The sequence below is a fragment of the Phyllostomus discolor genome, chromosome 2, assembly GCF_004126475.2.
Source record: "Phyllostomus discolor isolate MPI-MPIP mPhyDis1 chromosome 2, mPhyDis1.pri.v3, whole genome shotgun sequence".
NCBI lineage: Eukaryota > Metazoa > Chordata > Mammalia > Chiroptera > Phyllostomidae > Phyllostomus > Phyllostomus discolor.
Window position 1 is genome coordinate 6,797,257 of NC_040904.2, and position 27,149 is coordinate 6,824,405.

The window sequence follows — 27,149 nt, forward strand, 5'->3', positions numbered from 1 at the left end:
GGCCTGCAACCCAGGCATGTGCCCTGACTGGGAATCAAACCTGCGACACTTTGATTCACATCCCGTGCTCAATCCACTGAGCTATGCCAGCCAGGGCATATTTTTCTTTTATAACATTATATGCGATGGAATTCCCCTAGAGCCCCCATGCTGCCCGAGACTTCTCTCTCTGTGACTGCTAGCGTTCTCTCCAGCCAGCTTGACTTCTGTTCCAGCAGTTTCCCTCAGGGTGAGTACCTATCCTTTGAAAAGGAGTGTTTGCTGAGTACCTCCAGTATCTCTGAGGACTCAGACCAGCCTGAACTGTGTGAGCACTGCCACCTATGGCCTTTGCACCCATTGTCAACTCAGAGTGCATGCAGCTCCGTCTGCAGGTTGTGACTAAGACACATTTTCCCAGGTCGCCACTTGGAAGGTCATCCTCTGCTTTTGGAGATAAGCATTGTTGTTTATTTTGCAGTTCTGTGAATATATAGTAGTTCCAAAATGTCTTTACACTGCCTACTGCTTCTGCAGCATGGCTACTGTCACCTGTGGTCCTGTTGCTGTCAGTAGTTTATCCACACCCACCCAGGAGTTTGGGGGGATTTCCATCACCCAAGTTTGCTGAAGACGTCATCCATGCACTTTTCCTCCTGTTATTCAATTTGTTCTAATTTCAGTAGAAGTTTGAAATCATTAAAAATATTGCTATTAACATGTCTCCACCATGACCATGTGTACACCGTGTGTACATTTTTAAAAAACAAATGTAAATCTAATAAAAAATGAAGTTCATTTATGTTTGCTTTGAAAGCTTAGAATTTCAGAAAAGTAATCTGCACTCACTCTGTTCTCACCATTTAGCATTAACAATTTTCCTTAAAAGAGGCAAGAAGACAAAATAACTACAACAAGGGGGAAAGGAACAATGGACTTGAAAAAAAACAGGTAGAAGAAATACTTTCAAGTTCAATGGAGAAATCACTTAAATCTGCCTTTTTCGTTTTGTGCTGGACCTTAGGAAACAGGTGGGCTGAGGCTATTCTGAGGGGCGTGGGGAAGGGGAGTCCGAATAGACCATTAGTGGGGTGATCCGTAGGTGTCCAGGGGGGCAATGGTTTTAATTACCTCCCAACATGGAACATCTTCCCATCACTTCTCCCGCACAAAGCATCGCTACCAGCAAAATTAAAATATTCATCACACGGAGCCATTTTACATTTTATAGGGCAAGTTCAGATATTTGGCATTTAGTTTTCTAATTCTGAGATGAACTCCTCACATGTCTAGTTTGTCCCACAAGGTGCTAACACATCACCGTGTGCTTATTTGCTTGACAGATGGGCCAATAACAAGCCGATTGTGGAGATTATGCCAAAGATTGATACTTTCTCGAAGGACAAATCCCATCAAAGAGAGCACAAAGCTGGTATGTTTATCAGAGTAGAATCAACTGCTCTCAGATTTCCTTCACTCCAGAATAATCCTGGAAGGGTCCCGGAGGGCATGGATATCCCTTTACCTTTGGATACGGATGACCTCCCCAACACTGCAGGCATCATCTGCGGACCCAGAGGTGTGCTCCGTATGACCCTGCTCTTCCGCCTCGGCTCTGCCGCGTGCGAGGCACCGTGGGGCCGGTGGGCAGTGTCAGTGACAGATCACACAAACACGTAGGACAAGGAGGTGTTGTCCTCCAACGAGAAAGCATATTGGGCCAAAGCGATTTGGAATTTCACAAAAGTGTGCAATGACTTCACTTGAAATGTCTAGATTTGAACTGTATGGTAGAGGTGTTGGTGAAATAAAAAAAAAAAAAAACCAATGACCTGCAATTGATAAAATATTTGGGGGGAAAACCCGAAGGCTTCCTGTGAGCCGTGAATTCACGGTGTGCAGTGTGCCGCCGCGGGGCTCCCGCACGGGAAGAGCAGAGGCGGCGGGCGCAGGCGCGGCGGGCTCTCACCTGATACGAAGAGGCGGGCGCTGTTGCTCTGCCTGGTCTCCCCGGTGTATCTGTGTCTCGTGACGCAGCGGTAGTTATACAATCCATCTTCGTTCTGTACATCTTTAATATACAAGGCTCCCGTGGATGTGATGAGAAATCTAGATCCTGCAAGAGAGGGACAGAAGCAGCCCGGTCACATAAACAAAGTCACGGAATGACTGTTCACACTTGAAGAAACCTCCTAGAGAGGCTAATGATAGGTGTGTGTGTTCCTTTAAGGGTCCAGTGTTAAATTTTTCAATGGCCTGAATTAGGAGTTTTTAGTATGTGACACAAGAAATATATACTTAGAAAATGTAATGTCATAAGTTTTTTTTAGGTCTAGGTCATGCGTTTATATTGTAGCAACAGAGTTGGCATATAATTGGCACATAACTAATTTAGCAGATTTTCTATGATCATTGCTTTTCTCTTAGCATGTGATAGATTAAGTATTAGCTTTAGTTTGCAAATTTTTACCTCATATAAGTCTAAGCTTTGGCCTCAGTTTAAAGTACTTCAATGAATGCACAGAAATACAGCAATAAAATATTCCACAAACTTCTCAGAAAAGACTATCTGACTTCCCATCACGATAATGGACACTGATTGCTACATTTGAAGACAAAGGTCAATTCCTCTTATATTCAGTGCTTTAGAGTACTTTGCTATTTCTTCTTTTAGAATATTTATTGAATTTGGGGTATTAATGATTAATAAAATTCTATAGACTTCATGCTATTTCTTAGTCACTACTCAAGTAGTTGACAATAACTATTGTTATTGTCATACTCAGCCACACTCCTTATCAGCATGGGACACAGTGTTCTCTTATATGTGACCTGTGACTTTCTCAGCAGACGGAGCCTCGTTTTCTTTAATCTGACCTTTTCTCCTTCTTTCCTTTGGATTCAAACTGGCCTTTCCCATCCTAGCACCCAGACTCACCTGCCTCCCTCTTCCTTGCACGTGCATCCCCTTAATCATTAAGCCCTCGGGACAGTCAAGTTCGGTCTCTGTCAAATAATCTTAGGGACAAAGCCTGGGGTCTCTCGACCACAGAGGGAGGTAACATCCAGCTTCAGCTGTGCTTGAGCTCTGGATGCAGGAAAGCAGAACAATCCCACAAGCAAAATGCACATGAAGCCAGACAGAACGATTCCGCGGCTGACATTGGGACCAAGTGCAATCATCAACCCCCCTGCACCCCGGCACCGACCATGACCTTAATGACAGTTCCAGCTCTCTAATTCACCATGAGTAATGGTTTCCCTCTACAGAGCCCACCCCCTGAGCCATCAGGAGCCAGGTCTTTAAGTGTGAGCTCACAGGCGTGGCGCCATCTCCTTAAAAATAAACCTTTCCTTTCTTGGCGGCCAACTCTTGTTCACATTTGATGGGGCTTTAATGCAGCCAGATGAATGATCCCTTTTAGCTCAATAACAATTTCTGCCGGTACAGCTCTAGTTGTACAGAAATGGCCAACATTTAGAGATAACTATGTATTGCTTTAAGAAGGACAATGATTTTTTTCTTTTGAAAATGTAACTGATACTTACTGTTCAATTACAATTTGGTGGTAAACCAAAACACAGCAAAAGAATAAGCCTCAAAGTGAGTCGTTGCCCCTACACAGCAGGTGCCTCAGCCCACATTCTGCCGCTGTTGGACTCTTTCCTGTGGAATATTTCTGCAGTTGATGCAATTGGACTTGAAAGAGAATGTGGTTTTGTCTCTTTGGGAAAAGACTAACATGCCCACAATTCATCTTCTCTTATCATTTTCCTTAGGCTCATTGGAAACATCCTTGGGTTTACTTTAATTAGAATTTACCAGGGATCTTGACTTCGCTGACTTTAGGTCTCAAACGCTCACACGGCGAACACAAACCCTACAGTCCTTGGTATCTTGTATAAGGACCATACATTCTTCATAGACCAGTGGCTCGAGTACAATAAAAAGGGCTCATGATTTCTTATGCAAGAGCAATTCAAAAGGAATTGGATAAGAAAAAATCATAAGACAAACACTAATCTAGCATAAACTTTTGAAAAGAACACAAATTAAATATTGCATCAAATATTTTAAGTAATAAATTCACTTTTTAAACAATTCCATGTCGTTGCTTATTTTAAGCAACTACATTTTAAATTACTTAAGCAATTTAAGTAATAAATTCACTTATTTTAAGCAACTACATGGTATAAATGCTATAAATACACTATGAGCTATAGTGTATAAATGCTATAAATACACTAAATATAAAAATAGCTGGAAAAGCTAATGCTATACATTGTAGATATTTTCACTTCATCCTCCCCACAAAAGAAACTAAAAATACCTTTTTAGCAGTTGTCACCCTTCATCACACACCAAGCATTTCTCACTAGTATATATTGTGTGCAATTGAAAAACTTTCCCTTTCAACATATTTTGCATACGTATATAATGCTTTAATAACCAGCTCCTTGAAGCGACAGAGTGACAGAAAAGAAGGACCAGGAACATTATGCTTGTGACTTCTGTCACCCTAATGTGCAGCGTTTTCAATAGAATTGACGCGGCGTCAGCGGCGGCAAAGGCCAGTGGAGAGCGCTCCACGGACCGTTGCGCAGACGCGCTGCGGGCTGCCCAGGACACAGGCGCGGCGGCGCGCACGGGTTTATGAACCCGCTGCTTCCTGGGAGGGCTCCGTTGTGCGGGCACATGCCATCCCACCGCTCACTTTGCTTCTGTAACAGCTAACATTCAAAAACCTCAGCATGCATGTAAATAAGACTCTCTAGAGACACATTGTTTCGAAAAACGTGAACCTCGTCTGTCTCCAACATTTTCTGAGATAGTCGCTTGAAGGGAGGAGAGACATTGAATGAATTACTGAGACTAATTCGAACTCTGTCTGTCTAGCCCCTTACCGCTCACTGAAACCCATCTCAGAATCAGTCAACACTTTAACACATAGAACTAGGATGAAGAATAGAAGCCTTTGGTTGGGGGGGTGGGGCACAAAGGCCCAGGGTCCTCGGGTCAAGTCTCAATTCCCGAGATTCATGAAACTCTCAGGGGACCACGAGGGCACCACGGAGGTGTCTTGGCCCCGTGGGGGCAAGGAATACTCGCCGCTGCACCCCACTTCCTGCTTTACATCACACATGGTTTTTGTATCGTTGGAATTAAATGGTCTCTTAAATGGGATTGAAGAAGGTGCTTCCATTAGAACAGAAACATATTAAAATATAAAACACTGATACTAATAAGCTGCACACTGTCTCTCTCTGTTTCTCTCTCTCTCTCCCTCTCTCTCTCTCTCACACACACACACACACACACACACACTTTACTATTCAGAACTGTCTGGCCATGTAAAACCGTGCAAACCGAAACTGCATGGGCAACTTTATTTCCCTTGGAAAGCTATTACCACTTCAGATGAAAGCGTTTCTAAATTATAGTGCATACGTAGTGTCACGTCCAACGCACTGCCAGCCAGTCATCTGAACAACAGTGAGTGATTCGGGGGTTCAGGGTCATCGCTGGGAACATGGGTTACTGAGCTGCGCTGCTCGGGTATTAGAGGGGTGGCTTCTCAGCATGCACGACACGGCCCCCCGGGAGTTTAACGGTCCCTGGCTCTGGGCTCTGTCTTTCACAGTTCACCTGCTCCCCCTTTCCCTCCGAAGCTAAAAGCCATTGTTGCTCTCTGCTGTCAAAATCCCTACGGACACACTCATGACATGACGCACTCGGGGTGCCGAGAGGCAGAATGCAGACATGGCAGCGCTGCGAGAACTCTACATAAACCGAGGGTAAATGGGTTACGAGTAAGTGCTGAAGCGGCTCTCCAATGCTAGTTAGTTAGTTGGATGGCGTTTGTACGTTAGAGCCACGGAAACTAACCCCCAGCTCAGCACCAGGCGGTTCGGCCAGCCTGGCTCGGCTCCGCCCAGGGACTTCTGGGATATTTCTAGCTAGAGACATAAAAGTACCCAAGGAAATGGGACATTTACCCAGTTAGGAACGTCGTAGCAACACTCAAGGTAAAAGTCTACAGCGACACTCCTCCGGCTGCGGCGGGACTAAGTGGGGGGAGAGCGCAGGGAGCAGCAGCCCCCGAGGCTCAGACGGAATCTGTGTGCCAGGAGGGGCGTGGGGGGAGGAGCCTTGTAGACATTGTTTTCAGAAAGGGATATGCACAGAGACCCGGGACTTTGTCCATAAGCATTATCCCATTATTTGAATGAGAATAGTAGCTGCTGTTGAGTTGTGTGACTCCTTTACATATTGTGGATATTAACCCCTTGTCAGAGCTGTTGTTTGCCAGAATCTTCTCCCCTTGAGTGGGTTGCCTTTTTGTTTTGTTGGTGGTTTCTTTTGCTGAGCAGAAGCTTTCTCGTTGGACACAGCTCTATTCATCCATTTCTGCCTTTACTTCCCTTGCCTTTGTGGTCAAATTCATAATATCTTCTCTAAGACCCAGGTTTGTAAGCTTAGCACCTATGTTTTCTTCTATGTAATTTATCGCTTCAGATCTCATATTTAGGTCTGTGATCCATTTTGAGTTAATCCTTGTACATGGGGACAACCTGTAGTCTAGTTTCACTCTTTTGCATGGGGCTTCCCAAGTTTCCCAGCACCATTTATTAAAGACGCTTTCTTTCTCATTTTATGCTTTTGATTCCTTTGCTGAAAATTATTTGCCTAAATGCATGTGGGTTTATGGGTTCTCAATTCTGTTCCATTGGTCTGTGCGTCTGTTTTTCTGTTAGTAGCAGGTTATTTTGATTATCGTCACTTTGTAGTCTAGTTTGAAGTCAGGGAGTGTAATACCTCTGGCTTCATTCTTTTTTCCTCGGGATGTTTTTGTCCATTCAGGGTGTTTTGTGATTTCATATAAATCTGATAACCTTTGTATTATTTTTTTTAAATGTCATTGGAATTTTGATGGTGATTTCATTGAACTGGTATATTGCTTTGGGAAATATGTATACTTGAAACCTATATAATCTATTAACCAATATCACTCCAATAAATTTAATAATAAAAAAGAAACTTCTTTGGCATATTTGTCAGTATCGAACATCAGATACATAATCTGAAGTTTTCCGAGTTAAATCATTCCTCATCCCTCATAGCTCATTGAACAGAAGGTCCGACTGTTTCTTCTCCTAAAATATGTCCTGATCATCATCCACTTCCCTCTCCCTCCAGTGCACCACCCAGGGCTAAGGATCCAGCCTTTCCACATCCTGTTTCTTCTCCTGCTTCTCTCAGCCCATTCTCCACTCAGCATCCATGGGCTTTTACCACAGCAAATCAGCCCTGGCGGGCGTGGCTCAGTTGATTGAGTGCTGGCCTATGAAGCAAAGGGTTGTTGGTTTGATTCCTAGTCAGGGCACATGCCTGGCTTGCGGGCCAGATCCCCAGTATAGGGCATGTAAGAGGTGACCACACACTGATGTTTCTCTCCCTCTTTTTCTCCTTCCTTTCCCCTTTCTCTGACAAGAAATCTTTATTGAAAAAACACAGTGAATCATTTAGAACATTTAGTGTCAAACAGTGGTGCTACACCGAATGGTAGACTATGTGATTCAGGCTTTGAGCACATCTCCAAGAGCCATTCCTGCACTCCCTCCCCCCTCCACCATGCCCCGCCACACTGTCCCTTCCATCACGTTACCTGGAGGGCCCCGAACCCAGATCCCTACCTGGCTGGCTCCTCCCCATCATTCTGGCCTCAGTGCTTAAGCCAACTGTCCAGCGATGTCTGCCCACATTGACCACACTCATGGTCATGCGCAGAGCACTTGATTTTACACATCGATGTGAGGTTATCCTGTGTGTGTTGGAGATGGGTTTCACAGTGCTCTCCTGAAACTAAAATACCAGGAACTTGGTTTGTTTTGTTCGACTTTTCTTCTCCATCACACAGAAAAAGTGCTTGGCGAGGCTGTCCGAAGATACTTGTTAAAGAGATGGGTGGATGAAACAGCCTGTCACTGCCGACACACAGAAGGAGGTCTCTCCTTAAGTGTGGGTAAAAAGAAAGCAAACTAAAATACCTCTTTTTAGGTTCCAACATGAAACTTCCTCATGTATCATACATAAAGAGAATAAGTTCCTCTCTTGGAGTGACGACAATGTATTCTTCTATAAAAATGAGCATATTTAGAGATTTTGGTGTTAATTATTCTCCTGTCATGTTCTCTGTCCTTTTCCTGTGCAGCCAAGCTATTTGATCTTCGATAGAGACAATGATATTTTCAGGAAGATTTTTAAAAGTATATTTGATTTTTTGCTTAATCAAAAACATATCTTAGGGTTTTTATTTGCTATTGCAATGTGAATTGGGTTAGTAGTAATTACAAGAACAAATGGTTCTTCTAATAAGGTGCCAAAGGGCGGTAGAGCACCATGAATCCTTTTCCAGCTGTGCCTGCCACCTCCGATCAGCAGCCGTACTGCAACATGAAGCTGAGCTTTCTCCTGAGCAGTTGTCCTAACAGTTTCTGAAAACTTAGAGGAACACAACGTTCAAATCTAAGTTCTAAGGATGTAACGCTAGAAATGAGTTTCTGAATGGTTATCTTACACTTTTTCGTTTGAAAGGTAAATTAGTATTAACTAAAATAAAAGTGAAAATAGAAAAAATATGTAATCTATGATAAGTTTAAAGTGGCCAATTTCTCTTAATTCAGATGTGGATTGGAATGAAATTTGTCAATAACTCAGTGTGGGTCTGAGTCGTGTCTATTCTGTGATGTGGTGAGTGGGTGTCAAGCCATGATTAGACACAGGCCTGAAGAAACTACGCATTTCTTGAGTGACCGAGTGACCTGGTAGAAATGACTGCTGAAAAAAAAACTACATCTGAAGCTGTATCTGACAGAGAGAAGGAGGTAGGTCCTTAAGATAAGATGTCTAACCTGGAGTTATAGGTTGAATTTGGTTCCCTTCAAAATCCATAAGTTGACTACCAGCCCTTGGCACATCAGAATGTGACCTTATTTGTAAAATACGGTCATTGCAGGTGTAATGAGTCAAGACGAGGTCACGCTGAAATAGGGTGAACCCCTAAGCCAATCCAATGTGATGGTTTTAGCAGAAATGTGGACACGGAGACATCTGGGCATTAATACGAATCCTAACCAGTGCCAACAGGTATTGCAGGCTTAACACGAGCCATCATGGCTCCAACCACCGTGTGCTTGGGCCCATTTTGTTCTGACAATGTCCCCACGAGCCAGGTACTGTCATTACCCCCATCTTTACGGGTGAGACGAGTGAGAAGAGAGGGTACGTGATGTGCCTGTGTTCACAGCACTACCAGTAGCCTGGCTGGCACGTTGCCCTGGGGTCATGGCTGGGACCTCACCCACTGAGTTCCCAGGTCCTGGGTGAGGCCAGAGTATGAGACAGCAAAGCCGGGCCAAGGGTGGAACAGCGGGGTGGGACGGAAGCGATACACGGGGAAACATATTGAAACTGAAGGAGCAACAGACATGGTTGGGGGGAAGAGCCCCCCAGCGCTGGGTCCTAGGGCCCCACGGGACTGACAGAGCATGGACAGAGCAGAGAAGTGGGGCCAGGCTGTGTGTCCCTGTTTTAGGGAAGACGGGACTTCCGCCCTGCACAGGCCGGGTCACCTGCAGGAGGAGGTAAAAGTCAAGCTGGAAGCAGTTTTGGGGACTCGACATGTCAGGAGCCCTTTATGGGAACCGATGCCCAGGAACCCCCGGGGAGGGCAGAGAGGGAAGGGGGCCAGCAACATACATGGTGGGACAGACTGGACAGAGAGCAGGAGGTGTGAGATTATGCAAGTGACAGGAGGGAGGACTTCCAAACAAGATGGCACAAATTTCTCAGCTCTGTGCCTTCTTTTTACCATAACCTAGAATAGAAAGAAGAGCCTCAGTTTCCTCTCCTGTACAATGGGACAATGTCGCCTTCTTGGGGAGACTGAGACATTAAATGAGAATGTCCGTGTAAATGCTTGCCAGTGAGAGGCACTCCAGGATACCTGTAATCTACAATAAATAATGATGATATAACATCCCACTTGCTAGATCAATAGATATTAAATACCTACCCAAACAACTTGTAATACATAAAATGAACTCAAGGAACACTATCTATCATTGCCCAAGGACATAACAGAAGACCCGAAGGAATGGAGAGGCACATAAAATTCCAGGATTTAGACAACTCAGTATTGCAAAGGTGTCAATTTGCCACAAATGAAATTAATTACATGTTACTTGATTTCTGAACAGAATTTATTTAGACTTTGCCAAGTCAATGCAGATTAAACAAGATGCTAGTTTCATCCAGGAGATTAGAAAATAATTAAAATATGTATGTAAGCCCTGGCCAGATAGCTCAGTGGGTTAGAGCGTCATCCTGATGTGCCAAGGTTGCGGGTTCCATCCCCAGCCGGGGCACCTACATATGATGAGTGCCTGAGTGCAACAACAAATCAATGACTCTCTCTCTTCCTTTCTCTCTCTCTCTCAAACCAATAAATAATTTTTTAAAAAATACATATTTAGTAATACATAGTCTTGGCAAGGGTGTGGGGACAAGAGCACCTATGGGGAAGTATAAATTCATGGAGCCATTTGTTTTTTGCTGGGCAATCTGCTGGCATATTCCACACGTAAGAAATGAATGCATTTCGATCCAGCTTGCCCCCTTCGAAGACCTGATCCCATGGGAACACTCGCACTTGTGCACACCTCAAGGTGTGTGCAGGAAATGCACTGCGGCATTGTTTAAAAATCAAAAATCGTAAACAAACCTAAAGGCCAATCAAAGGGTGAGTTACATAAATAAATACATTAGGGTATGCCCACACCATGTAGCCATGTAAAGGACGGTTAGGTAAATGTATACGTACTTCATGGAAAGATCTCTAACACATCGCACAAAGCAATTACAAAACCACATACAGTGTTATGTACAAAAGGCAATGGATGTGTGCATGTGCTTATAAGCGTGTGTGTGACGTGAACAGAGAGGAAGGTGTCAGCGGACACCCACCAAAGTGTAGACTATAGTTACCTGTGACGTCATGAGTAGATTAAGGGAAAGGGAGGGAGAATTCTGTTTATTTCACAGGCCCGGCTGGGATAGCGTTAAAAGAAGTTCTATCAGTGAACCGCTTGTGCAGCTGAAGTGTATTTTGAAGAGTGCGTCGGAGGGTGGTGAGCATATGGACAGAGCCGGCGGCACGGCAGGGGGCAGGTGGGGAATCTGGGGAAATATTTATGTTGGGAGTCGATGTGTCAAAATGGCCTTTTGGTTTGCTTGGCTTTCAATCTGATCACATCTGTGCACGCTTAAAAACGGAAGGGAGGGCTTCCAATATTTGCCCTGGGTCTTTGTAAGCCTTCCCCTCCCAACACCTAACCCCCAAATCCAACGCATCATGGGTCCCTTCCCTTGATCTTCCTGAACTGCCCGGCTAACACACAGCTTCATACCCAACCGCATGCTGTCGAGTTGGTTACGTGTGCGGGCCCCGCCTTCCACCCCCCCACCCCCCAGGGCAGCAGCCTCTCCGAGGACAAAGTGAGCCCCGTCTGCCTTACTTACCCAATCTTTCCACCCCCAACCCCCCACTCCCCACAGGGTGCTGCATTCAATACTTGTTTGGATCTTGTTCACATACGTAGTTTAAACCCCCCCCCCCAAATTGGCTCTGTATAATAAGGCATCCCATCGTTGGGGCCTGTTATGTTTATGAAGTACCACCAAAGTATCCAAGAATCGTGAAGCCTCAGCTTGGACCTCGAGCTGCCCGGAAGAGGTCCCTTGGCCGGAAAGAGTGCATACATGACCTCTGTACCTGGAGCGTGAGTGAGGAACCAGCTAGCAGTCCTGGGCTGGGGGTTGAGAAGTGAGGAGTCATTTGGCATACAGATGTTTAAATTCTCTCAAGGCAATCACACTTAGACGTGTCTCTTATGTAAATAAAATTCTCTCAGTGAAATTCTCCTGCAGTTAAATGAGGCTCAATTACACACTGCTAATTTAAGCCCGCACACTGCATTCCGACTGTACACCTAATTACCCTATTTAGGCTGTTAATGATCAGATCTTCGCTCTTGAGCGGATATTCGAGTCTGCCATTAATCTTTCCTCTAGTTAGATTTCTAGTTATTTAAAAGAGCAAATCCTTAGAAAAAAAAGAAAATGACGTATTTAAATAAATTATTTGAAGGAGTTTATAAAAGAGCCAAACAACTTTATAAAACTTAAATTATATGTATTTATTTATTTACAGGATGAACCAGACAGTTTTGTCCCTGACCTGTAGGACCCAATATGTTAGTCTGGGACAAAGACAAACACAGTAAGTAGACAAAGAAAATAATCACTAACTATGGCATATGCTCTGAAGAGAATTAAGACATGGAGGCGGAACTAGGTAAAGGGGAGCTGTTCAGATGGGGGTCATGCATGCAAGGGTGTCTGCGGAGGGGGCATTTGAGACGAAGCACAGAAGGTGCTTGGAACAGTGGGGCTGAGAACAAAGGAGAGGAGAGAGCACGTGCAGCAGTCCTGAGGTGGGTCAAGGAGCTGAAACAAGGTATGTTTAAAGAACAGAGGTGACTGTCATAGAACTGGCCCGGCTGCAGGAGTGAGGCAAAGGGTGTGGTCGGAGAAGAGGTGAGTTACACATGATTCCTCCAAGACAGGGGGAGAAAGGGAGGATGGGCCACTCACCAGGACAGCGTGACAAGAGGTGGGCGGGTCGCCTGCACGCAACACCTCCCGAGGTTGCTGTAGAGAAATCTGGGCTCACAGGAGGCCAGCCCAGTGGCAGAGGGGGTGACCCGGGGGTGGCCTTGATGGAGGATCCCTCTGTGTTAGACCACAGAAGTCATTCACAGTAACAAGGGGTTCTGGGAGGTCAAGGGGTCCACGCCAGGACAGCGGTGGACGGTTTTCAGATGGCGAGGCGAGAGGTAGACTCAGGAGGGGGAGAGGTCAAATCGGGGTGGTTAGAGGGAAGCTGGCTGAGGGCTGAGTGGGGGGGGGATTTGAAAGGCACAGGACAGATGAACCGCCCCCTGCCCTGCCCACCAGGGGAAAGCCAGCTGAGCAGCATGAGGCCAGGGCAGGGACACTGTGGGGGGGGGGGCGGGGCAGGCTCGGTTTCACAGCAGGGGGTTGCTCGGGTTTGCAAGGGACCGCTCCTTCAGGGATGTTCCGGCCTCTCGGTGGTCTGTGTCCTTCCATCCGGTCCTCCCTCGTCCTCTCCGCTTTCCTCTGCCACTCCCCCTCCTTCCCCTTTTTTTTTTTAAATTTAACCACCAACCACCCACACAGACATAAAAAGCTCATCTGTGTGCCCTTCGCTCAGAATCGATCACTGTTAACACTTACTTTCATGAAAGAAAGAAAACTGTACAGAAAAAGGTACATTTCTCTCTTCGCTCCCTCCCCTATCCTATCTTTTTCTCCTAAAAAAAAGCCACTTTTCTCAGGAAGTCAGCGGTTGTATCCCCGGGTGACAGGTTTTGTTCCGTCACACACAGGCATGCATCTGTGAACTACCCATCATATGCTGCATTTCCTTTCTTTTCAAATTTACACAGTTTACTATTGATTGTGGAAAAACTTGCTTTTGCCACCCAACATCATGCTTTCTTAGGCTCTCTCCACGTTGACATCGAGACACCTAGTGTGTTCCACACTGCTGTGTTGTGTAACACATCAAGCCCACCGCAGTGGGGCTCGGCCAAGGCACGCACCCTTTTCTTTGTCTTTTTGTGCATTTCTCTAGCCCCAGCACCTGGAACAGCACGAGACACATGCGTGCCGGTTGCTCATAAACATCTGCCATGAATAAAGCATTCCACTTTAAGGTTGATGTCAACAGTCCACTATTTCAAAAAAAAAACAAGTCTCATCAGGCAAACTTAGACAAGATTTCCTCGGCACACATTGAGAGTCTCACTGACAAATACAAGGGTATGTAATTACTGGGTTGAGAGGGGCTGTGTTTCCCGTTTTCCTGGCGATGCCACGTGACCTCGGAAAGGCCTGCTTGGGGCACCGGGGGTGCCGAGGCCCAGGCGGGTGGTGCTCACGAGACCTTGGGACACGGGGTGGGAGTGTGTATGTGCCTGTTCGTCCCCAACTGCAGCCTGAATACCTCTCTGTCTTTCCTTCAAAATCATTATAGCCTTTTTAAAAAATGATAAGCCCTGGCTGGCATAGCTCAGTGGATTGAGCGAGGCTGCGAACCAAAGCATCGCAGGTTCGATTCCCAGTCAGGGCACATGCCTGGGTTGCAGGCCACGGCCCCCAGCAACTGCACATTGATGTTTCTCTCTCTCTCTCTTTCTCTCTCCCTTCCCTCTCTAAAAATAAATAAATAAAATCTTTTTAAAAACGATAAACCTTTATCAGAAAGAAGAGGTTGAGTCATTCCAGGTAAAGAAGTGATCCTAAGTGTAAAATAGTGTAAAAAAGAGATGATCCTAAGTGTAAAATGATTCGCAGCCAGGGCAGGGAACCTTTGGGCTGTTGGGGTGTGGCCTGCAACCTCAGCCTCTGCCTGGAAGCACGCTGCCCAGGGCGTCCATGGTAACAGCAGGCTCAGGGTGGACCCCACCACCCCGCAAGCGCCCTGCAGGAACGCTGATGCCCGGCACGGGAAGGCAAGGTCATGCTCTCGAATTACCGGGGTAACCCTGCAGACCTCAACACGGTGCCTTATTTCATTCTGCCGTGGGCCACGTCAAATGTAAATGACATAAAGCCTTTAAAGGGGAATAAACACCAGAATAAAACATACTTCTTTTTTTATTGCAAAGTAGCTGTCAATGGGTTTTCTAACCTCCTTGGAAAAGTTAAAAGCGAAACCCACGCAGGACCCTGAGTCTCTCTGCGGATGATCGGAATCCCAGGCTGGAAGCTGAAGGTGCCTGCGGAAGGTACGAGGCTGTTCGTGAGACCCGCGGTGAGCAGGACCCCGAGTGCTCCATGCCGCAGTCGGCCTGGCATTTACTCCAGCGGCCGGCCCCGCCCTGTCCCTGCGTGGAGAGTGCTGGGTGCCCCCACTGGTCTGTCGGAGGCCCCGCGGCTTGGCCCGGACTCGCCCCGGAGGACGGGACTGAGCACGTGCGCGGTGCAGGAAGCGCGCTGTGGAAAATGCCCTCAGAAGTGAAATGCGGGTTCCCGTGCATTCTGCAACCCATAATACTTCCTCGTTCACGGTACGTGATTTTTGTTTTATTTCCCTGTGACCAACCCCTATGTTTACTCCTTCCTGGCTCTGCTAGAAACGGGTGACCAGCAAAATTCTGTTTTTCAGTGGTCAAATGCCCATTCAACGTGAAGTGTGAGCACTTACTATTTTCAATTCTCTATATATTCTTACTTCTTAAAATTGCATTTTTGTTATACAACCATCTAGTGAAACTTCTTTTAGAATATTGAGATAAAAATTCCTCTTTGGATTAACTTTTGGTCATTTCTGTCATGAAAACATTTAGAATCTTAGTTTTACATTTTTTCCCAAACACTTTATTATGGCCAATAACTCAAATGTGATTGGGAGCAACTCTGATTTCTGACAATACAAAAACTAATTACTATGAACTGCTTCCTGGGATTAGAAACTTAGAATGCTGGGTAAATAGAATAAACACCCACTTAAGTGAACAGCAGCGTCCTCAGGGAAGGAAAACCCTGAGGGATCTTTCAATGGAGGGGGAAAGGAACCCACCAGGACAAGACCGCGTGGATGCAGTAGGTGTGGTGGGGAGTTCAGTCCTCTGCAAGTTGAGGAAGCTTCTGCAGAATGATGCTACCTTGCTAAATGAGTGGACTGAAAAAGTTTTTAGCAGATATCCTTCCTGTCCCTGCCTCAGCTTTGGGTAGGAAACACGTCTCACCATAGCTCTAGCCTTGCTCAGGTCTGGGATTTGGACTCACGTGCTCTCCAGGATCTAGGAAGCCTAGAAATGGACACACGGTAACCCGGTTTCCAAGGACATCTGGCAGAAGCAAAGGTAAGTCTTCTCTGGAGGCCTGAGCTACCGTGAACGTTTGCAGGTTAAGCCTAACTCCTCCTTCCAGCCCTGGGCTCCCAACCCCAAACCACTGACCGTACCAGAGAGCAACCTACCATAAGAGTCAGAGACCTCAGAAAATGGAATCACTGCACATAGAGTACTTGATAAATATTTTTGAAATGTGTGCAGAAATGTAAAATTGAATCGAGAGTAAGAGAAAAAGATAATGTCCAAAAAAACGGATACATTAGATAAACAATGACATAAAATGTCTAGTAGTAAAAAAATACAACTCGATATAAATATTTAGATTAGACACAGTTGGGGAGATGGGTACACAGTGAAATAGGTCTAAAGAAATTACCCAGAATATTGCCCAAAGACAAAAAGAAACACAGACAAGAAAGAGAAATTAATACCTGGAAGAGGGATGGAGATCGATACGGAGAATTACAATTCCGGAAGGAGAAAGGAGATAAAATGGCAGACAAGCAATATCCGGAGAAAACAATCTGAAATTTTCCCGGAATTGGTAAGAAATAAGTTCTCGAATAACAACAGACTCTGCCCCGGGAGGAAAGGACGGGCTTTGGGAAAGGCAGGTGCACCCGAGGACAGAGCGGGGTCCAAAAAGGAATGGCAGGCAAAGAAGCGGGCATGAATGAGCAACTCTAAACCCATAACGACTGCACGAAACGATCACAGTGATAATGTCTAGTACGGTAGATCTGAAAACACGATGTGCCTAGGACACTGCACAACCACCTTTCAGGTGGGGGGGGGGTGTCAAAGCAGGCTGGCTGTTCAGCACGAGGGAGGTTGGGGTCATTGTACCTGTACCTGAAGGGAAGCGGTGTCTCCGACACCTTTGTGACCCTGACCCACCAATCCCAGTCCGCCCTTGTCCCCACCCAGTAGGCACTTACTGACCACCTGAGAAACCAGCCCATGTGCTTTGTGGTTTACAAAGGAGTTTTATTATCATTACTTTACTGAATCTTCATAGCAAAACTGTGGGAATACAGGCCATTTGAACACCGCACCCCCATCCCTCCACTAACAGGTCAGGCTGCATTCTTTGAAAATATTTGTGAAATCATAAGCATTGTCAACTTGATATGCCGAGAAATGTGTCCAGTCTTACTAAAAGCTATTAGACTGCATTCCAATGCAAATGACCTACTGGGGTATGATTGTATAAATTCATGGTCCAGAGTAAGTGAATTTTGCTTTTCAAAAATATTTCCTACACTTTCTTCCCGCATTTTCCCATGCAGTTGTTTAGAAATCCATGTAGAATATGTTCATTTTATATTGGCTTATATAAGCAATTCTCACAGTAATATAGTGTAGAGAGTAACCATCCTGAACCATTCAGAAATCCATGAGTTACAAGATGGTAAATTTGCTCTTTCCTTCAATCTAATTCAACATGTGTTTAATAAAAGTAGCACATTCCCTTATAAAGGATGAATAAAAATTCCTTGTGTTTGAAGATAATTTGCTCTCTCCTTGAGAGAAAGGCAAAAGGGTTTTCTCCAACATCCCCTTTACTCACTGTGCTATTTTCTGATAAATTATCCCCCTGCCATGCTGAGAAAACCTCACCTTGTCACTGGGGCAGGATGTAATAAAGTCATTGCAAACGTCTAGCACGGAAGCCGTATTTCTTTCATTTCTTGATATTAAACTTTAATTAGAGAATATCTTTTAAATAACCAGCATTTGGTGGAGAAAAATAGCATCAATGAGGCTATTAAGGAAAAAAACTATGTTATAAAAAAGACATCTAACTCATGGGCACTATTCTTTCTGGCCTGTTCTGAAGACACACTGTGTATGACAAATACCACGAAGGGTTACACAAAGTCAAGGCTGAATCATCATCAAGGATCTCTTAGCATTAATACTTTCTGGGCCCCTTAAGAAAACTCTTGGTTAAATTTTCCAAATCATTTTAACCATATGATCCAGCTGACAATGATGTTACCGTCAAAACCATACTTGAAGGGCAACAGACAACTGGACTCAACAACTTAGATGAATAAAATGAGTTATAAGCGTACCCCTAATTCTTGGACTAAAAAGAAAATATAATGTTACAATCACTGGATGGAGAAGCTCTCCCCCCAAAATCTTGTTCATGTACACTGGCCAACTTTTATTTGTTTATTTATTTACTGCCTGCATGCTTTCCTTTTCATAGGCACCTTTTTTCTAGGACGTGAAGCGAGACACCACATGTGAAGCCAAGGAGAGTAAAGGAGGGCAAGTGTATCTCAGAGATTGTGTGGCTGCAGCCGGAAATCTGGGCACTCACGATCTTGGGGATCGTTATGGCATGTCATTGAGAATAAATCCCAGCGGTTACCTGTCCATCATGTGACTCGGCCTCCTGTCCCCATGAAGTCTGTTTGGACAGGGAGCCGGCCGTGTGACCACATGGGGAGAAGAGACAGGTGGTGTCTCCGTTTCGTTTTGCCTAAGTGAGTGTCCTTTGACCCCTTCTGCCCAGTTTCATATTCTGACCTCCTCAGAAGTGTGGGAGCGTATGGTCAGAATTCACCCAAATATCCACAATTCTTGTTCTTTTTTCCTGTACCTCGCAGAAGTATAGAGTGTGCGGTCTATCAGTCATCGGTGAGACGGCAATGATTAGAAGGCCCCCACAGCCTTCCGAGAGATGCCAGTCCCCATTTCCAGACTGACAGGCACACGCCATGGATCTGAGTAATCCATGGCAGGTGAGGGAAGGTCTTCGAAGAGCCGCCTGCTCTAGCCACTTGTTCTGTGTTTTGCCTTCGGCTTCCTCCTTCAACACGGCATCCGTGTTCGTGTCCTTGGGCCGCAGCAACCAAGTACCACAAACTGGGTAGCTTGTACCATGGAGATGTCTTCTCTCACATTTCTGGAAGCCAGAAGCATGAAATCAAGTTGCTGACTAAGTCAACCTCCCCTCAGAACCTCTGGAAATGGGTCCTTCCTCATTTCTTCCAGCTCCTGGTAGTTCCGTCCATTCCTTGGTGCACGGCCACATAACTCCAACTTCTACGTCTGGGTCCACCTGCCCACATTTCCTCTGCATCTGTGCCCAGATGTCCTTCTTGTTCCAAGGACACCAGTCATTGGATTAAGGCCCCTCCCCACGCCAGTAGGACCTCATCGTAACTAATTACACCTGTAGTGATCCATTTCCAAATCAAGTCTCATTCTGAGCTAGGTGGAGGGGTGAGGCCTTCAGCATATCATTTTGGGGGAGACACAATTTAACCTATAGCAGCATCTGCAAGTAGCACATACCCTGCCCGTATCACACAGAACGAGGCTGAAATAAGAGTGAGCAAACCCTCCTACAGCTTCCTGCAAGGGAGGAAGGTGGAAAGAGTTTCTCCTAAGAGAATAGCTTGATCACAGAAGGAGATTTTGAGACATGTAACATTTCATATGCGACGAGGACAGTGGCACGCGATCACTGTGAACACGCTCCGTGGAACGGCCACTGCCACTCAAGCAGTGTGTGCACACACAGGTGGGGGCTCTTCCCCTGGGATGGCCTGGGCAATGACGATGAGCACAGAGGCTTCCAGAGCACAGAATCATCCAGATGAGCTTGAACTCAGCAGCCAATTCTACACAAAGTAGTCTATGGGCACGTAAGTCCCAAAATACAGAAATCTTGAGGGAATTTTAGAAAACGTGCTAACCTCGCCTTTGAGATAAGAAAGCCACCATTCTTAATACAAATTACAGATCAGTGAAAACAGGAAAGGACCCTCTCAATCTAATCAAATGAAATAAAATGCCTGCAAGTGATTTGAAAGTTCAAGTCCAGAGGATTTTAATTTTTCTGGCTTTGGGGGAAAACACTCTTAATTCTGCCAGCCCCTGCTGGGATGCATTCCGCTGCAGTATTTGCAGCATCTCCAGTACGCTGCAGAGCTTTCCTCCAGGCAGGTGGGAGGGTGGGCACGACGCCAGCAACAGGACACCCCCAGGCTGCACGCGCCTCATGCACTGGTGGGGGTCGGTGCCCCCACGGCACCCCGCACAGCACTAGGCATGTCATTCAATATACGCTTTTTTATTAACAGGGTTTACAGAAGCATGTCATTCCATTGCTTTTATGGGAAGTTCCTTACTACAAGAATTGGAAGAATTGTTAACTCCACAAATGCCATCCTGACTGGAGCGTGTAAATACAACTTGCACACACTAGGGGTTAGCACGTGGCCCTGGCTCTGCTCCGAGGAGAGGGATTTTGACCAGCCCCTCAATCTTCCCCTCCAAGGGGGTCGCAGGTGTGCAGAAGAGAAACGAATTTGGGTTGTGGCAGCCAGCGCGTATTAACCACCTGAGGATGAATCTGCACTTCTGCATCCCTCTGCCTTATTCCGCTCCTTATCTCCGGGGGCATCTACGGGTCCTCACCAAGCATTCAATACACTCCTCAAGTCTCACCCTGGAACACTGACTAAAGGGAAGGAATCCCTGAATATTTCCTTCTCCGTGTTTCCTGAACTTGTAATCATGCTAATGCTATTTTTAAAATGTCTACAAGTGATAAATAATTATATGCATTTATCAAGATTCTAAAAATAATTTATTATCCCAGCGTGAGCTAAAGAAAAACAACATTTAATAAGTATTTAACACAACATTTGATAACTAGATGCAAACACCTGTCGCACAACCCATAGGTGACCAGGTCAGAGGTTTGTCTGTATAGGTCACGGCCTTTCTAAAATGAAGCCTTTTAAAATAGTTATCGAACAAGAGTGGATTAGGAAATAATCTTCCTGTACAGAACAAACTAGCAACTGTTTTCTAAGAAATCATCCCAAATAAAACAGAAAATCATAATCACCTGAATTTAAGGATCCTCCGAGACACAAATGAGACAGAACCCGTGTTGTTATAGCACCGCAGCCCCGGGGCGGGGCGTACGGTACGTGTGGGCCCTGCGAACCCTGAGCTCCCGCTCCGGGCTCCCGCCACGCTCCATGAGACGCAGCCGCAGAGGCACTGCACCGAGGGACCCAGCAGCAACAGCGTAGCCGATGCAACCCAGAAGCCGCGGTTAGGACTCAGCGGGACTCTGAAACCTGCGGCACTGGTGAAAAGACCAGCACATCGACCATGCACACTGCCAGAAACTCGGGTTGTTGGGACGCACCAGGCTCAGGAGAGCCACCAGGCCCACATTTAGTAATGCAAAACATTTTTAAAACACAAGATTCCAAAGGTCATACAGTCCAACACAAAAAGGCAGCATCAGCAAGAGGCACGAGATGATAAACGTGCACGTAACTGGTCATGAGCGCATTAGCTAGAGATGGCTCACGCTCCGCCTCCTTTGTGTCAAGTGTCAGACCACACGCCGTGCCCACCCTGCGCGCATTAATACGCCCCGTGTGGTTCTCTCATGCCGACTTCAGGCTGAGACCCCGGAAGCCTTCTTGGATGGAAGGATTAGAATGCCTTCCTATCCAGAGCTCAAGTTCAGAGAAATACAAGCTAGCGAATGAGCTGGTTATTTTCAAATTTCATTCACTTCCAAAAGCCACACCCAAGGAATCTGGTATGTACCCTCTCCAGATGCACCTGAGAATCTCCGAGGGCCACATACATAGCATCCGAATGGCACAGAATGGCATTCAATGAATACCAGTTACGAGAAAAGCGAAAGGTGAATGAATTTCCACCAAGAAGTGAGTTGGGGTTTAAACATGAAAGACAATCCTACCCCTTGGGAGCTTATATTTTTTGGAAGAGAAAACACAAAGAAAAATCTAGCTTGTTATTCAATGTATGTTGATTAGCATATATTTAAATTTCAGTGTATATAGAATCCATATTTTCATTTTTATAGGCTTTTAAAATTAAATTTTTATTGCAAATACAGGCACACCGCAAAAACTCTAAAAAATAAAGAAATGATACAGAATACAATATAAATCCTTCCTAATTCCACTAGCTGGGCAGAATAGCTGACCACTATTAATTAATGTTTATGTGTATTTCCTTTTATACTTTTTTCTGCATATATGCATGTATATTCAGATAATGGAGATTATATTGTTACTTGGACAGTTTTGCATTTAGTTTATTTTACTTGATCTTTTTATTATGTGTGTACTCAGTGGGTATTGTCCAAATGTTGCTAAATCATGAAGGACTTCCTGTCACGAAAAACTTGTAATACATCATTTTAACACTGTGTCATAATTCATTGGGTGGATACACAATAATTTAATTAGCCTCCCCACTCTTGGGTACTTCTAATATTTCACTATGATAATTAAAATAAAATAAAACTCCCCACATAGATCTTTACTCGTGTTCCTAATCATTTCTCTAACTAGATCCCCTACGTAAAGTGTCTGGGGCCAAACCTATGCTTTTTTGAAGAAAGACATTCGGTCAGTGAACTTGCAGACTAGTTAAGGAGTCAGTCCGACGCCACGGCTGTGGAGTGGGCTGACACAGCGGCGATCTGCATGGGGTGTACACACAGCAGCGACTGTTCGGTGGACCTCACTCAGGCTGTTCGTGGACGTGGGTGGGTACAGAGCAGAGCAGTGAGTGACCTGCACTGAGTACCATGTTCTAGGCATTTTGCGTTATTACCTCGCTCAATCTCCTAACACCCCCTATGGGTTGAGTGAGGAATCTGAGGTTCAGCGAGGTCATGTCACTTGAGGACTAAGGTTACGTAGCTGAGGTTGCCTGACTCCCAATGCCGTATTCCCAATGCCACATGGACCTGCACTGCCCCCCGTGCACCTGGCTGTATCCTAACCGCTTTGGCAGCCCTGCCCATGCAGGTATCTGGGAGGGGAGCATCTCCCTTCCTGGGTCTGAGCCCAGCAGGCACAGGGAGTCCCCCAGCCCCTTCCTCGAACAGAAATCTGTGCAGAAGGGAAGGGCAGAGGAGGAGGACAATGCCATCCCTTCCCTGGAGGAGGAAAGGATGGGAGAAATGATCCTGTGCTCAGTTTTTGAAAATGGGTGAATTTTCAAAAATTCAAGGTGAGGGAAAAGGAGGATTTTCAACAAAGGCACACAAGTTCACATTCACTTTGGGGGGTTTGACTGGGGAGTCTCAGGAGGCATTGGGGTAAAGGTTGAGAGACAGGCAGTCCTAGATGAGAGAGAAGCTTAAAAAATCAGCGAATCCCACCATCTTTAATATGTATTACTTATTTCCCAAGGAGACCTCAGGCACATGTAAAAGGAAGGAAAGGTAGAATTAGATAATTCTGCATAGTTAAATTGAGGGGGGGAGGTGTCAAAGGATGCTTATTATTGTAGTTGATACAAGCGTAATGAGTCCAGTTAATATAATTTGCCAAAGGACTTGCAAGGTTTTTACGAAAATGCTAGCTCCAGTAAGAAACGGTGATGTCTTATATTTGAACTTCCTCCCGTTCTTTTCTTGGCTGGTTCCAAAAATAATTCCATGCGGCTCTGTATTTTTAACTTGAGATGAGGCTATTCTGGGATATTTTATTTTTATTTTTGTCTTAATGAAAGTCATATTGAAGGCAGGGAATTTCTCTTTTTCAAAGATCACATCTATTTTTACTTTCAGAATCTGTTTTTGCATGAAAAATTCAGTCTCTTTGGTATTGAGGCTGTAAAATGATGCAGGGTTTCGATCTGAAAATTATTAACATTTTCTTCTGCTTTGGGTTGGAACAATTGAGAGTAATTTGTAAGGTCATATTTGAGGACTACTAAAATTAGTGGTAATTGCTTTAATAATACAATTTGAAGATTTCTGCACGGGTTGCACAGGTGCCATGGCAAGAAATCTCTCTTCACTTTCTTTTTCTTAATTAAATCATAAAACTTAAAAAGAAAATAACTCAGAGATGTGGAGACTTTGCTGTCAGTTTTATTAGACACGCACTTGTTCAGACTAAGTAGTAAGAAGCATGTTGTACATGCGTCACAAACATGGACTCACATAAAATAGTTATACTTTTTGATGTGACCTGGCAACTGAAATGAAGTGATGCTTTTTTCTGTCCCCAAATGTCTCCGCTACAGGTCACATAGCTCTCAATTTCCCACAGATGTGGAGCGAACTGTCCCAATGGGGTTTTGCACGGAACGCCAGGTGAGCGGCAGCCAGCGGTCAATGGGCTGTGATCAGAGCGGGCACGGGGGCACAGAGTCCCCCAGCCCCCCTCCGCCCCCCCTCCCGGCGGCACCTTCCTCCAGTGGCTTCCTGCAGTGAATCTGACATTCTTAGATCTCAGGATACCTTCTTATATTCTTACAACCATCGGGGGCCCCAAAGAGCCTTGTTAATGTGATTTATAGCTATTTAGTGTGGTAGAACTGTAAAAGGATTGTGACATATGTATTAATTCTTATAAAGATGAAGTGAGAGCCATTTATGTTCATATAAATAAACATCTTTATGACAAGGAACGGAAACAAAATTCTCTAAAACAAAAAAAAAGGGTGAGGGAGTGGCATTGTTTTCATTCTTGTAAAGCTCTCTAACGTCTGCCTTGAGAGAAGACTATGCAGTTATCATACCGGCTTATGCATTGTCTTTGACGGTACGCTGTTTGGCGGGAAGACAGGCCGCACAGATACATAGCTGGAAAAAGGAAGGAGTGTTTTAATAGCCTTTGCAGATAATTGTGGATAATTGCTTTGGTCTTAGCCGTTAGTTGCAATAGTCTTTTCTTACTGTTCCACTAAAGCCCATTGCTCTGAGCTCTGCTCGAACATTGACAGACCCATTACTGGTGCATGATCGTCGCGACACCACACCTTGGTCATCTATAAAATGCCGGTTCGCTGAATTACGCGAATCCTCTAACTGCTGACACATTCCCAAATACAATGTACAATTCATGTTTGTGAATATCCTCGCTGATCTCATCAGAAAAAGTCTTTAACTATTGGGAGGCTGTCAAGCACGCAATGGTGGATGAAAGTTTTCTTACGTTTTAATTTTTTGCTCGAAAGTTCAGCTGTTACCACTGAGCTGTCTGTTGTTTTCCATGAGGTGACGGGTTCACCTTGATTCATTTTCAAGGAAGGGCTCGCTGAGTTCGGAGAGTCCCATTAGTCACGCTGTCCCACCCACTGTTCGCTTAGGTGTCGGTGGGGTCCCACGGCAAACACCAACAGGCAGCTCAGCCCGCAGCTCAGCCGCGCCCACACTGGTCCTGCTAGACCCAGCCTTCCTGGGCAAGTTGCTGAAGTAACTTACGTGGACTTCCCATTCCTTCACATGGGATATGAGGAAATCACGTACACAAGAGTTGAGGCTGAGTAAAATGAATAGTTTCAGGGCTGCATGAGGGACATGCTGATTCCTCCCCCGCCCCCACTGTGGGGGTGTGGCAGTGAGGACAGGGTTCTATCCCTGCCCAGCTCGAGTGCAGCTGGGCCCAGGTCTAGATTCGAGCTGAGGCATGGCGTTGTCACCCGGCCTTGCAAATATCAAAGCAGCGGACAAGGAAAATAATGTGTTAGTACCATTCTGAAAATGCCTTTGACCTTGCAGGTCCCTACCAGTGTCTGGGAGCCACTCGAAGGTCCAGGGCCACTGACCGAGAGCTGCTGCTCTCTCCCACGGTGTCCAAGCGTGCTGTGGAGCCATGGCGTGCATCGAGTGGTCTGGGGGGGGCAGGTATGAATGATGGCGTCCCCACAGCCCTGTGCCCATCAGAGTCCCGTGAGGACGGCGAAGCCTGGCTGTTCCGGAGGCTGAGCCTCCCCAACGTGCCCGTCTCTGCCTCTGCAGAAAGCTGACCTGGTGACCTCACAAGGGCCGGTTCTGTGAGGTCTTCTAGTCCTCCGCATAGAAGCCCGCCCAGCCTTGCTGGCGGTGCTTCCCGCAGACAGACACAGCGGCCCTGGAAAAGCAGCCAACTCCCCGTGCGACTCCCCGTGCGACTCCCCGTGCACTCCCCGTGCGACTCCCCGTGCGACTCCCCGTGCGACTCCCAGCACACGTGGACGGGAAACTGCTGTGACTTCTGATGGTCTCGCAAATGTCATACTTTCTGGGGCAAGTGGCATCTGCTTTGGGAAAAAGAAAATTTCTAGAGATCTTAATATGAGATGATTTCTAAATGGAAAAAAAAGCCATTTTTCCAAAAAGAGTAAAATACCGGTGAATTTTCAAATGGTATTGTTTTTGTTTACCTGAGGTTAGGCGGACTGTGGTTCCCTGCAGGTAACCGAGTTAAAAAGTGGAACTACCTCAAAAGCAACACTGTCTTTGTCCATGTGTTTTTAATAACTATCGCCCAAGGGAAAGGTTCTAAGTTCAGTTTATCTTAAAATATACATTTGAATTTGAATTTTAGGAAAACAGGTCATGACTTTATTAACTTCTAAAAAAAATCTTTTGAAACACAGAAATGGAAGGCTGGATTTTAATGAAATGCGAACACTCAGAGTACTATAGCAACTAGCAATAAATCATCCCTTTATAGCAACGACAGAGACAAGTTGAGGAAAAAAGTGAATTAGCAAATCTGAGAACATTTGGAAGGCACATCACTCCTCTCTCTCCTTTATCTGAGTAATTCCCTATGCCAGCCCACTTAATCGTCTGTCCACGTCCGCCATGACCCTCCCAAAGCAGGTGTTCACGTGCCCCACCTGGCGTCATTCCCGTCAGGCACATGTCTGACGCACAGTGTGTAGATGGGCACCCAAGCAAGTGCCGGGAGATGCAGGGTGATCAGAACGGGCGGCAATGTGAAACTCACCATTACGCATTACCCACGATCCTTTGCAATACCCCCACGGGCTAGCCTACTTTAATTAGCGAATGTGTGTTCAGTGTTTTATTTATTTATTTTTTTAAAAGATTTTATTTATTTATTTTTAGAGAGGGAAGGGAGGGAGATAGAGAGAGAGAAAAACATCAATGTGTGGTTGTTGTGGGTTATGGCCTGCAACCCAGGCATGTACCCTGACTGGGAATCGAACCTGGGACACTTTGGTCCCCAGCCCACGCTCAATCCACTGAGCTACGCCAGCCAGGGCTGTGTGTTCAGTATTTTAAGTATACATGGTTATAAATATATTTTCCAAAGGAGAAATTAAGGCCAGAGCCCCCTGGAATCAGATCCCATGAAAATCTAACCCCACCCTATAGGACCCCGGGTCTT

At 45.6% G+C, this 27,149-nt stretch overlaps 1 protein-coding gene across 1 annotated transcript in view; it reads right to left on the reverse strand.

Annotated features, from left to right (window-relative positions):
• DSCAM (DS cell adhesion molecule) overlaps positions 1-27,149 on the reverse strand; it is a 532,016-nt gene that overhangs the window by 224,585 nt on the left and 280,282 nt on the right. Inside the window, exon 4 of the mRNA XM_036017445.1 lies at positions 1,949-2,095. Within this exon, the coding sequence (XP_035873338.1) occupies positions 1,949-2,095 (147 nt within the window). The remainder of the gene's footprint in view (positions 1-1,948; positions 2,096-27,149) is intronic.